The sequence below is a fragment of the Miniopterus natalensis genome, chromosome 2 (genome assembly GCF_054644295.1).
Source record: "Miniopterus natalensis isolate mMinNat1 chromosome 2, mMinNat1.hap1, whole genome shotgun sequence".
Classification (NCBI taxonomy): domain Eukaryota; kingdom Metazoa; phylum Chordata; class Mammalia; order Chiroptera; family Miniopteridae; genus Miniopterus; species Miniopterus natalensis.
Window position 1 is genome coordinate 25,466,259 of NC_142082.1, and position 12,460 is coordinate 25,478,718.

Below are 12,460 nucleotides of genomic sequence, written 5' to 3' on the forward strand. Positions count from 1 at the left end.
CAAGCAAATAAATGCCAGGAGGACACAGCACTGGGGTGGAGACCCTGCCCCTTCTTGGGGACACGCATAAATATATAAACATTCAATACATTTCCCTTAAAAATGATCCTCACGTGGATACCCCAGGTCATATTCCCTTTGCAAAATAATAATAATAACTAACTAGTTAGGAGGAAATGAAAATGTGTAGGGAAATGAAACTTGGTTTTCTGTAAGTGGTGACAAACACCAGAGCAAGGAGGCTCCGGTTAGAAATTTTAGCTCTATTTGGTGTCTGGTTTACATGCTGGGCGAGGCGACCAAGCAGAGGTGCCGCCTGGGCCTGGGTCACCTGGGACTCTGTCCTCACCGCTGGCCCTGGCCTCTCCTTGCCTCAGATGTGCCCAGGGAGGGAAGGAGGCGGACTTCAGAAATGTTCTGGTGTCTCTAGGAAGTTGGCCACAGAAGCAGGCTTTGTAGAGGCTGCTTTTTGAACAAATCTTTTTCAGTCTACCCCTCTGTGTCATGGTGCATAGGGGGGAGGCTTCTCCCCAGGGAGGAAGGGGGCTGGAGTATAGAGAGGCGGGGCGTTGGGCGGAAGCCCGAAGCTGGAGCTGGACTGGGACGGAGGCTGCGTGTCCTCAGACAGAGAGAGGTCAGTGGAGGACGAGGCTGGGAAGCTGCTGGACGGCTGCAATTGAACAGAAAAGGCTTCCTCAGTCAGTGGAGAGGGCCGGCCGCACATGGAGCCCGCGTGGAGCGCCCCTCAAAGAGCCCACCTAGGGCTCGGGCTTCCCCCCAGACCCAAGGTCCCCCGCCTAACCAAGGCCCTTCTAGTGAGAACACTCCCTGATCAGAGTAGGTTCTCAGGAAGGCCAGAGGGAGGGCCCTGCCCTGCCCTGCCCAGCTGGGGCCTCCTTTGCACAAAGTCTGCTCCTGCAGCCGCCTCTGGAAACACCCATCTGTGGAATTCCTCAGACTTCCCAACCCTCGTGCCTGCTGCGTGTGAGTCCTCACTTTCAAGTGTGGGCCTTTTACCAGGCTGACACCAGGACGCATAGGAGTCCAACGAGAAGGCTGCCCAGCTCATTTGAGGACCCCTGGGTTCACTCAACACGTCCTACTTTGAGGGGAAAAAACAAGAACTCGGCATTTTTCACCTAGTGTGAGGGTTACTTTTATGTGTCAACTTGGCCAGGCCTCAGTGCCCAGATGTTTGGTCAACACCAGTCTGGAGGTTACTGTGAAGGGATTTGTAGATGTGCTTAACGTTGAAATCAGTAGACTCTGAGTAAAGCAGATCACTCTCCATGATATTGGTGAGCCACACCCAATCAGTTGAAGGCCTTAAGAGAACAAGTCTGAGGTTCCCGGGCAGACTGACCTTGGACTCAAAACTGCAAGATCCATTCTTCCCTTAGTCTCCCTCCTGCTGTCCTGCCCTGCCCTTGGCACTTTTGCTCTACCCCATCTCTCTATTTCTCTATCTGTATGTCTAATCTGTATCTGTGTCTGTGTCTGTGTCTATATATGTGCATCCATCCATCTTCTTGGTTCTGTTTCTCTGGAGAAGCCTGGCATCCCCAAATGAGCTGGGGACTCAAGTACAAGTGATTCTGAGAAGAAATGTGTTTTTCTAGTTTTTCTCTACAACCTCTTAATTTTTTTCTTCTTTTTTTTAAGTTCTAAGAGTTGAAAACACCTACTTAAAACCAATATTTAAATAAAGCAAACAGTCCCTTCTGTAAAATAATGCAGGGTGTATATGTAGGACCCTGGTCTCCTGGCAGTGCTGGTCATTCCTTTGCTCTCTGCCTGCCAAGTGCCCAGGTCTCTGCAAGACCAGCCTGTCTGCTTCGCCCTTCCCTGGAGACTTCCCCACTGAGGAAGCCCAGGAGCCCCAGAACCTCAGGCTTCTGAAAGGAGGATTTCCTCACAAGCTGCACCTGAAGCCAAAAATGTCACCTTGCTCAGGGTCAACAGCCTGGGCTTTCAGGATCTGACAGCCCAGGGACCTTGTCCACCTTTGTTTCATTCTTTCTCTCAAACTCACACTTTTGAACACAGTCAGAGCAAACCTCTAGAGAACATTCTCTCACGTCTGCTGGGAGCTCCCAGATCCTACTATACATGTCCTTCATTGGAAATGAGCACCTGAGAAAACCACAGTATAAACCACCCAGACCACAGAGTAAACCACCATGAACCACAGAATAAACCACCACGAACCACAGAGTAAACAACTATGAACCACACAATAAACTACTATGAACCACACAATAAACCACCACGAACCACAGAGTAAACAACCATGAACCACTGAGTAAAACACCACGAACCACAGAATAAAACACCACGAACCACAGAGTAAACCATCATGAACCACTGAGTAAAACACCATGAACCACAGAATAAACCACTATGAACCACAAAGTAAACCACCACAAACCACAGAGTAAACAACCATGAACCACTAAGTGAAACACCATGAACCACAGAGTAGACCACCATAAAACACAGGATAAACCACCAAAACCACAGAGTAAAACACCATCAACCATGGAGTGAAACACCACAAGTCACGGAGTAAAACACCATGAACCACAGAACAAACCACCATGAACCATGGAGTACACCACCACCAGAAACTATAGAGTAAACTACCCCTACAGACAGGGCTGCACCAGGGACAGGCTCTGCCCACACAAGCACCCCCACCAGGGGAGTGGATAAGAAATCCCTTAATTACAAGGTGTGAGCTAAATCTCTGCTTGTGTCCTTGTGCATGAAAACTCATCGACACCAACCCCTTCCCTGACTTTCCTGACCAGGCAACTGCTAGGAGCAAGGAAGGTGGGTTCTCTTCAAAAATTTTTCTTTTAGCCAACTGCTCAAAACAGCCCCCTCACAGCTATCTTGCTTCCTGCTGCTACGTGGGAGCATTTTTGCTGCTAATGACTTCAACAGGACATCTAAAGTGTCCCCTCCCTTCTCTGTTGGTTAGCAGAAACAGAAGCATCAATTCTGTTGTGTTCTGCTAAGGAAACACAGGAACCTCATTGATTTGTCCTCTCCTCAAAATCCAGTTACTGACATATATGTAATTATACTCCTACATGTGCTGGCGGTAATAGCTGATTAGGCCATCAGGAGGGGAGCCCAGACCTCCCCAGGGAGGGTAAAGAGGGGGCATCTGCTGTTTGTGAAGAGCCAGAGGCCCCCAAAGGATGGAATATGACACCGGAATGAAGCAGATCCATTCACCAGCACCGTGGTTTAGGAATAGAAGACCATCCACCCACATCCTGGACTCCTACAAGGAACACGTCTCCTGAGGGATCACGGCAGACCTGCAAGAGCAGGATACAGGACCAGCGCCCCAACGTCAGGCTCCAGACTCACCAAGAGCCCCGGCTGCTGCCTGCCTGCAAGGACCTTTCATCTGGTGCTGGTCCCCTCGATCAGCACATGAAGAGGTATGAATTCATAACAAACGAAAAGGGTCTGAGCACCCACAGCATGCCTCCCACCCAAGCACAGAAACGCAATTCCTCATGCATTTTAATTTTGTGAACTTCCTAGCACTTGGTGGTTGGTGGTGGTGTTAGTATAAGCAAAAGAATGCTAAGTCCTTCTGGTTGCCCCACCCAGAAATGGAAGTCTAAGTAAGGTGTGTGGACCAATGGTTCTCATCTTTGACCCCCTGAGGACACTGGGGAACTTCTGGATACAGTTTTGGTTGTCATAACAGGAGGTGTACTGGCAGAGTCTAGGGGATGCTGCTCAACATCTCATAGCACACAGGGCAACCCCACCCTCCAGAGCCATCTGGCCCAATGTCAATAGTGCCACGGTTGAGGGCCCCTGGTCTGGAGTCCATAAGGTGACAGATTATCAGGGTCTATTTCAACCAGAAGCTTCCTAGAATATAAAGAAGGAAAAGCCGAAACCACAAAGGGTAATGGAAGGACTAAGCAAACGTCGCTCTACAAACAAGGTTTCACCCCCACCAAATGCCCCTCTTCCCACAGCAACCCCAAGGCCAACAGCACTATTTTAGTGAAATCACTGCTGTTGTGGGTACAGTGTGGTTGGGTATTGGCAAATTCACAGGGCTCCTCCTAAATACATTGACTATGTTGATGGGATCCAGGCACATGGTGATACAGTGTGTCCCCCTGTTGCTCTGGCCAGGAAATTGCAGTGAATTTTTGTGGGTCCAGGTTGTGTATTAGAAAAGGTTAGTGTCCCAAAGGACACCAATGACTGGGGCACCATGGCCACATGGAGCAAAGGATGTCCAAAATACCAAACTGGGCTGTGGAACGTCCCTGTGAAGGGCTGTGTGTGGAGTTACCTGTCACATCACCCCTCAGGTCATCCCCAACCCCTTCTCTAGTCCATGCTTGCTCCACCACCACAGTACCTCCATCAGGAGAGGGGAAGCCCTAAGTCTTCTTTCAACCCAAGCCCCGCTCCACGTCCCGTCTGACCAGCACTGTCCTGCATGACTGCTGCCCGAGATATGAGCACACCAGCTTCAGGCAGGTGACGCTCGGCCTACCTGGAGAGGCAGAGGGTAGGATGAGCAGTTGGGGAGAGTCGCAGGTGCCGGACAGAAGCCCGTATAGGCCAGGATCTGTTGGCCAGGGTTGTAGAGGATATGAGGTGGAGCAGACGGTCTGTAGGCCAGCTGGGACAGAGGGACCTGCCACAGAGAAAGGAGATGTGTCAGCCTGCCCTCCCAAAGCCTGGGCACCTTCAGCCTTGAGCAGTCCCTCCAGGGAGCTCCATCCTCAAGTCATTCAGCAAGGTGAGGCCTATCAAATATGCCAGGGAGAGATGCCATGAGTCCTCAGATCAATATCTCTCAGATCAGAACTAAACTCCTAAAAAGCAGGACTTATTTTACTTGTTATTTTTTTATTTGTCCAAGGGACCCACTAAGATTCCAGGGTAGGCCCAGGCTCTCTTTGGTGCTTTTCTGAAAGAGCATGAAAACCATTGGCCCCTCCTCTCCAGGTGATACAGTGTTGCAGGCACCTCCCTTACAACTTCTGCCACAGTGGGCGGACCGACTTCACAGAGACACTCAGGCATGGTCATGCTGGGCTTGCTTCCCACACGTGCCACTGAAGGTGACTAAGCCCAGGGATTTCTGGAGAAACACAAATAATACCAAAGCATGCCAAATTCCTCAGCGCTCATGCTTTGTTAGCTTGCTGGAGGCTCTAATTCTCAGAAGGAGGGCAGGACATGGGCCCTGATTCTTAGCTGCCCACCCATCCCCTAGAGAAGATGGGCCATAGCACGGACCCCTCCCCAGAAGGAGGCCAGTCACTCATGTGGGGTGCTCAGGAGATTTGCAGACGAGACATGTATCTCTCCCCAAGAGGACAGAATCTGGATCCCACCTGACACCCATGGGGCAGGCACTGCCATGTCGAGGAGGGGCTCGAACAGCAGAGGTAGATTATCTGAAAACTCACCACCACCCACTGAAGGTCCTGAAGAGTAACGGTGGGGACAGAAGGGAAGGCTGGAACCTGGAACCAGGCCCAGAGCTTCAGGGCGATGTTAACCAGGCGGGAAAGAAGTGGCCCAAGAAGAGATGGTGGTGGGAAATGACAAGTCACCCTGTTCCCAGCTCCCCACCAGCAGTTGCAGGGGGACCTTGGGGTCAGTCACTTTGCTAACTCAGTCTCACCTCCTGCCCTCCCTGACCCAGGGCCGCTTTCTGCACATCCTGTGCTCAAACACTCCCTCCACCAGCCCCCAGGAATGCAGGCATTCCCATAGAAGGAGAACGGGTTACACAATCACATTTATTCTTTCTCCTGCTAGGCCCAGCACTGTGAGCCCTTCCAGCAGGAGCTCAGCACAAATTTGCTGCACACCATTGAATGTCACTGAGGTAGCGAGTGTTAGTAACACTCTGAGGAGAGGGCAGCTTGAAAATAGGAAGAGAGAAAGAGTGGAAAACTTGGGGCAAAGCCCGCACACTTGGCCACCTTGATTCCACATTTGTGAACAGACACGGCTGAGTGCCTACTATATACACTAGGCTGACCTAAGAGCCATCCTGGACCCCACAGAGGGCAGGGGGGAACATCCTGGCCAGTGGAAGCAGCTGCAGCCAGAGGCCTGGGGGCTTTGGCTGAGCAGGGGTGATGAAGGTTGAAGGTCAAAGTTCACAGATAACCTCACTGGCCAAAGAGGAACTGGCCTGGCCTTGCTCAGCAAGTTGTGCCATTTGGGGCTTAAGGAAGACAGGGTAGGGCTGGGGGTCTGCCTGAGGGAGTTAAACATTTGGCACCAGCAGTTTCACTCTGGAGAAGTGACGGCCACTCTGTCTGTGTGGGGTACTGGGAGGCCCAGCCCAGCTTTGGCCCTGGCTTCCCTGCTTAGTCTCACCCTGACCACTCGTCCACCTTTCTGACCCCTGGGCCCCACAGTGTGGGTAACCTCTAGGAGCCCCCAGCTGGGCCAACAGGACTGTCCGTCTCCATTTCTCAATGTACCCAAGGCTCAGTGCAGACCCTTCCTCACCAGACTGGTTTAAACGACTATATCTGTAAGTGTTGTACATTACCCAGGTACCAGCCTCAGCAGACCCTCTGCAGGCCCCTCAGGCCCTGCCTGCTGGGCAAAGGAAATGACTCTGGCACCCAGCTATGACAAGCATTTGGTGACCTGCATATGAAGCCCTTATATGCTGAGAGGGCACACACAGCTTTGGGCTGGTTCAGGAAGGGCCTTTGTTCTTTAAAATAATTTTAAATTATAAAACCTACTAAACTTATAAGAGTATCTACTGGGTAGGTGTAAAATGTTAAGGAATCACCCTTTTTGCTTCTTACAACACCCCAGAGCTTTGGGTTGGAGAAAGAAAACTTTCTTTCCTTCCCAGTTTCTCCATTTCTGAGGAAGGAAAGAGCAGAGTTTAGACACAACATTGTGGTCTGGTAGGACCTAGTGGCCCTTCTGGGGCACGGCTACATTCGTGATAGCATACCCAGCAATTATATTAGAAACTCTAATGAACACAAGAGCCCTTCTGGGAAACCCATGAGGCTGACTACTGTCCCAGGCTTGCAGGGATGACAGAACTCTAACCAGGCACACTGGGCATCCAATTTCCAAGCTAATCTTGTTATTCTAGAAAATCTGTCAAAAGAGAAAACTTTGAACTAGCTGCAGTAGAAAAAGTCCCTATATCAAGGGTTTTCATAGAAGGCACCCTGTGGGACCCTCTGCAGATCCCAGGCACCCTGGGAGAGCTGCAACACCCATTGGAGACTTTGCTGAAGGCATGGTGACCGGCGACTTTCATCCTTGGAGGAGGCTTCTCTTTTTTATGAGTTTAAAGACCAAAGAGCTTGGAGAGGTATCTGCACCCTCCAGGGTGGTAGCCAGGAGAAAGGTTTGGTTCCTAAGAGATATCAGGATTTTCCATGCTATCTCAGATTTTATCTAGAGAAGCAAAACCTTTAAGAAAATCACAGATCTTAAGAGAGCTCCAGGCTAAGCTACAAAAATGGCCAGTGACCAAAGTCTCCATAATAGCTGGGTGGCAAGAGATCACTCAGGAAGAGTTTGAGCTGCAGAGGCAGGTTGAGGTTTGGCCCTTGGGGACTTGCCTGCATGAGTGTTCACGCTGGCCTTAGAGTTAAAATCAGGTAATGGGCAGGTGGCTCCTTGTCTCTGAGCTGTTATGTGCATGCCTTGGGGTTTGCAACCAGTGACACTAGGGGGCTGTCCCTTCACCTGTGGCACCTCTAGGATGAAGGCAGAGTTGTTGCAGGAGGTGCTATTTGTGTACCACATGAGAATTTCTAGTTTGGAACCAAGAGGCCCCACAGGGAGAGGACTGGAGAAGGGGAACTCTGCCGGGCCCAGCCCCAAGAGCGGGCTATTTGCCTGTGAAAAAGGAACCATGTTGAGGGTGCTGCCCTGAGGGACAGATTCAGCTACAGCAGCTTTCACAGTGAGGACCCTGCAGTCATTGCCCCTTCCTGGAGCTCTGACACTTGAGGCCCAAACAGTAAAGCCCCTGCCCTCCAGAGTTCTGGCATCAGAATCACCTATGAGTTTGGGAGAATGCAGACCCAGCACTCCCCCTCCCCCACCACCCAATCTACCAAACCGAGGCTCCAGTGATTCCACATGCAGTTGGGGTGAGAGATGGTGGGGACAGACACATCAAAGCGTCAAGTTCAGGTTCTTCCTCAGAGGGCAGAGGCGAGTGCTTGAACAGACGGCTCCCAGAAACGACCAGTGAAGGCTGGCTGTCATTAAAACATGTGGCAGATGGTTTTCATGAGTCCCAGTTTCTCCATTTCTGAGGAAGGATAGTGAGACCTGCCTTGTGTGCCTCTAAGAACATGGGCCCGAAGCCCAGGTCTGTCTCGAGTGCTGTCACAGCCCAGCCCAGAGTGTCACTACTCACCATGTCCTTAAAGGCCCCCAGCACGGCTGCTGTGATGATGCCCAGGAACAGGCCCAGGACGTTGAACACAGTTGAGGCCCAGAGCAGCCTGTAGAGGTGGAGCACATCCTGACAGCCGCTCACGCCCACGAACTCGTAGTAGGTGGGAGAGTACTCGGTGCTGCACATGGGGAAGACATGACAGTGTCACCTGTGCCTGGAAGGAGAAGACCTTGCCATGTGACAGCAGGGCTGGGAGGACACAGTGCTGGGGCCAGACAAACAGTATCTAGACAAGCCATGGGTCTTTGCTCTCAAAGGCCCCCAGCCCCATTAGTCATGCCAGAAAACTGAGCCTCGGTTTTCTCATCTGTGAAAGGGGCCAATACTGTTCCCTCACACAAAGACTAAAAGAGATGACGTAGATGCAGTATCCAAGGACAGGGAAGAGCAGAGAAGGGGAGAGGAGGAAGGGATGGGAGGAAGGGCTGCTAGCAGTAATGGGATTCCCCCTTACCCCTCCACGCTGGACTCACCTTTGGCAGTTGTAGAGGTCGCAGCAATAGCAGGTGTTGCTCTTCACCTTTAGCTGGCACTTGCCATTCAGGGAGTGACAGGTGACCTGAGAGCAGAGAGACTTTGCCAGGTCCCAAGGACCTGTCCCCCATGTGCCCACTCATTCTCACCCCACAGTGGGCAAGGCTGCACCTGGTCAGTCAGTCAGTTCTCTCTCCTGAGCCCACATTTCCTGACCTTCCCTTCCCTTCCCTCCCCCTATTCCAGGTGCTGGGGGTTTGGAGGTTGAGGGTGTGGCAGGACCCTGTCCTCCAGGAGGAGTTAGAGGACCAGGCTCAGTCATGCCAGGGTGTCCAGGTGGACAGTGGTTGATGGACCAGGGGAAGGAGAGGGTTCTGGGCACCATGCCTCCAGGCAGAGATTCCTGCAGGTAAGGACCCCTGCAGGCAGTGATTTCTGCAAGCGGGGACACCTCCAGGTAGGGTGAACCTCCTCCAGGTGGGACCCCTCCAGGTAGGACCCTTCCTGACAACACAGAGGACAGCTCCCAGCAGCCTGATCTGACCAAGCCAGCCCCTGCCTAACCCAGAGGCCTCCCCTCAGGCTACAAATGTTGGGAACACATCTGATGTTTAAAAAAAGCAAGGTTAGGGCAAAAACACAAGACTTCCTCCTTCCCCCACCACTATTCGAGGTGGGGGCATGAGCCATGCCACTCACGTTTAGGAAGTAAGAAGGGCAGAGACCACCCTGACCTCAGAAAGAGGACAGTGACATTTGGGGAGAAAGAGCTTCCGAGGGAGGATCATACACTGCGTGATGGGCCAAGGTTCAAGCAAACTCTCCAAGCTCTCTCTGCAGGAGCTGAGGTGGCTCTGAGAGGCAGAGCCACAGGCACATCATATCCTAGAGGCCCTCAGAACCTCCCTGGGGCCCCAATGGGTCCAGAAGCTCAAGCAACCCTTGGGCACATGGCCTTTCTTTCAAAGCTCTGTGGTTAACTTCTGGTAATCACCCAAACTGGCAATGGGGCAACCTAGAGCACTTGAAAAGGGTAGCAGGAAGATTAATCTGGAAATGGTGTGGGAAACAGTTCCAATGGGGTGGAGACCAGAGGCAGGCCAGGAAGCCATGAAGGTAGCCCCAGTGTGACTCAGACCCGGAAGGAGACTGGGGCCGGGAAGCGTGACAGGTGAATCTGGAGGACTAAGGAGACAACAGTCACAGGCAGGCACAGGGAGAGGGGGAAGGAAGGAACAAGGGCAAGGCATGGCTCTGAGCCCAGCCACCAGCTCGTGGGAAGGTCAGAGCCACAGAATGGGGAACTGGAGGTCAAAAAACCTGGCCCTAACCCTAGGTGTCTCCTGCTGGGAGGTGTTCCCTCCCAGGAAGTATGGAGAACAGCAGCAGGAGAGAGAGGCTTAGAGTAGGGTCAGCACTAGAGGCCTGGAGGCAAGCCTAGTCCATTGTCTGTTTGAAGATGAAGCTCTGCACAGCCACACTCATCTGTGTATGCATCGCCTGTGGCTGGTCTGGTGTGGGAGAGACAGAGTTGAGTAGCTGGGGCAGAGACCGTCTGGCTTGTAAATCCTAAAATATTACTGACCCTTTATGGAGAAAGTTGCTGGCCCCTGGTTTGAACTATGTGGGTGGCTTCTTCCCCAGTATCCTCAGGAGCTTCTAAATCCCCAGGTCCACTAAACCCCCTCCCTAGGATGGGACCCAGCACCAGGATCTGCTCAAGCTCCTAAGCTGATTCCTATGGGCAGTGGTTTTGGGAACCTCTGATGGACGGATGGAACTGATTGGGCCTGTCATCGTTAGGCCTGACAAACCGGGTGAGGCAGGAGGGTGGGGGGGCTTGCTTCTCTATGATCACAGAGCAGAGGGTAACAGTTGACCTTGAACTGGACTGAATACATTAGGGTAAGTAGGAAGGAAGGAAAGAGCAGCACCAGGGCCTCTGGAGGAGTGGGGCACACATAGAGGGCCTGAAGAGCCCATGACCCCTCTGAACAGGACAGGTCCCCAAAGCTCCCTCCAGCCAGAAGAAAGGTCATGAGTGCCAGGACAGGCCTTCGGAGAAGAAATATGCCACCTGCCTTGGAGAGGGGCAACAGGGAGCCTCAGGCCAGCAGTGGAGGCCTGGTCACAAGGCCACTAGTGCCTCATGCCACAGCATGCAGAATGTCCCTTCTCCTCCTATGGTTCACAGAGCACCTCAACAACCATGCAGGACGTTAACCTTGGCATTTGTTCTCGTGTTCTCCTAGATTCTCCTGTCTACTCCTGGCTACTCTGTCCTTCCCCTTCTCTGACATTTGTACACAGTTTGAGAGCCCATGTTTAGTTAAACCAGCAAATCGACACAGAGCTGGAGTGAAATAGCCAGATAAGGGGAGCTACGTGCCTACCTGACGGTCTGAGAGAAGACGGCATGCCATGGTGCACTTTGTTACTCCTGGCATTTCATGCAGCTAGAAATAGAACTGAAATCACCCTGCAGATGTCCTTGGCCCTGGAACAGTGGGTGAGTTTCTTGGCCAATGCAAATGCAGTATACTAGCTTTTTATTGCTGTGATTAAGTCAATAAAAAATGTTCATCGGATAAGCCACAACCAACCAGACTAGTGAATTCTAGGACTGTTGTGTGCAGAGAAGACAAGTCAGCAGCTGTGATTCCAAAATAAATAAAGCATATTAAGATGTCAAAGTTAGTTCTAAACAAAGGGTGAGCTGCAAATGCCTCACCTCGGCACAGGGGGCAGTCATGACAGGGAGGACCACCAGAATCCAAACGTTCAGATTTTGACTAGGGACACAGAAAGTGTGGGATCCATGGATGAGCAGAGTGAAGCCAGACACGTCCGCCAGTGCTCTTGCTTACCTCTGTCTGGTAGACATCAGGCAAGTATCCCACCCCGCTGGAGTAGAACTGGCATCTTCCCGTAGTGAGGGGTCTTGTTTCCTAGAGACAAACACAAATAGAATGGTACAGTTTCATCTCTAAATTGGGAGTGGCCAGAGGCAATTTCAGACCTGTCTGCCAATTTCAGATCTCCCTAAAGGAGAGGTGCCAAAGCCAATAACAGCCTGCCAGATGGAGAACACAAAGCAGGAAATGCCGAAGCCCGTTCCAGAGCAGCCGGGCTCCTGCGTCCAGGAGGCAGGGGCCCCAGGGGAACGGGCACCCTGTCCTTGCAGGCTGGGCTGACACATCTTCTCTCATTGGTCAATACAGGACAGCTGAAAGGAGGTGGCCCTGTGACTTTTCAGGTGCACTTTTACAACTCTCAACAAGTTGACCCCTTGGCTCCTGTCTCTTCCTCTGAAAGCAAAACACATTTTTCCACTAGGAAGGGAGAGGGATGAATTTCAGACTAATTCATTTATCTAGCCAATCATCCATCCACCCACCCAACCATCTATCTAATCATTTAATCATTCAATTATCTATGCATCCATCCCTCCATACAGCCAACTATTCATCTATCCCTTCTCCTCCCTTCTTCACTCCCTCCACCCACCCATCCTCC

General features: G+C 51.8%; 1 protein-coding gene across 2 annotated transcripts in view; it reads right to left on the minus strand.

Moving 5' to 3' along the window:
• Positions 1 to 502: 502 nt before the first annotated feature.
• Positions 503 to 12,460, minus strand: part of TMEM255B (transmembrane protein 255B) — a 35,244-nt gene continuing 23,286 nt past the window's right edge. Inside the window, exons 5-9 of one of the 2 annotated variants that reach the window (XM_016212893.2) lie at positions 11,812 to 11,892; positions 8,944 to 9,029; positions 8,429 to 8,588; positions 4,544 to 4,687; positions 503 to 670 (exon numbers count right to left, since the gene is read on the minus strand). In XM_016212893.2, the coding sequence (XP_016068379.1) occupies positions 503 to 670; positions 4,544 to 4,687; positions 8,429 to 8,588; positions 8,944 to 9,029; positions 11,812 to 11,892 (639 nt within the window). The remainder of the gene's footprint in view (positions 671 to 4,543; positions 4,688 to 8,428; positions 8,589 to 8,943; positions 9,030 to 11,811; positions 11,893 to 12,460) is intronic. The other variant, XM_087814212.1, reaches the window with a different exon arrangement.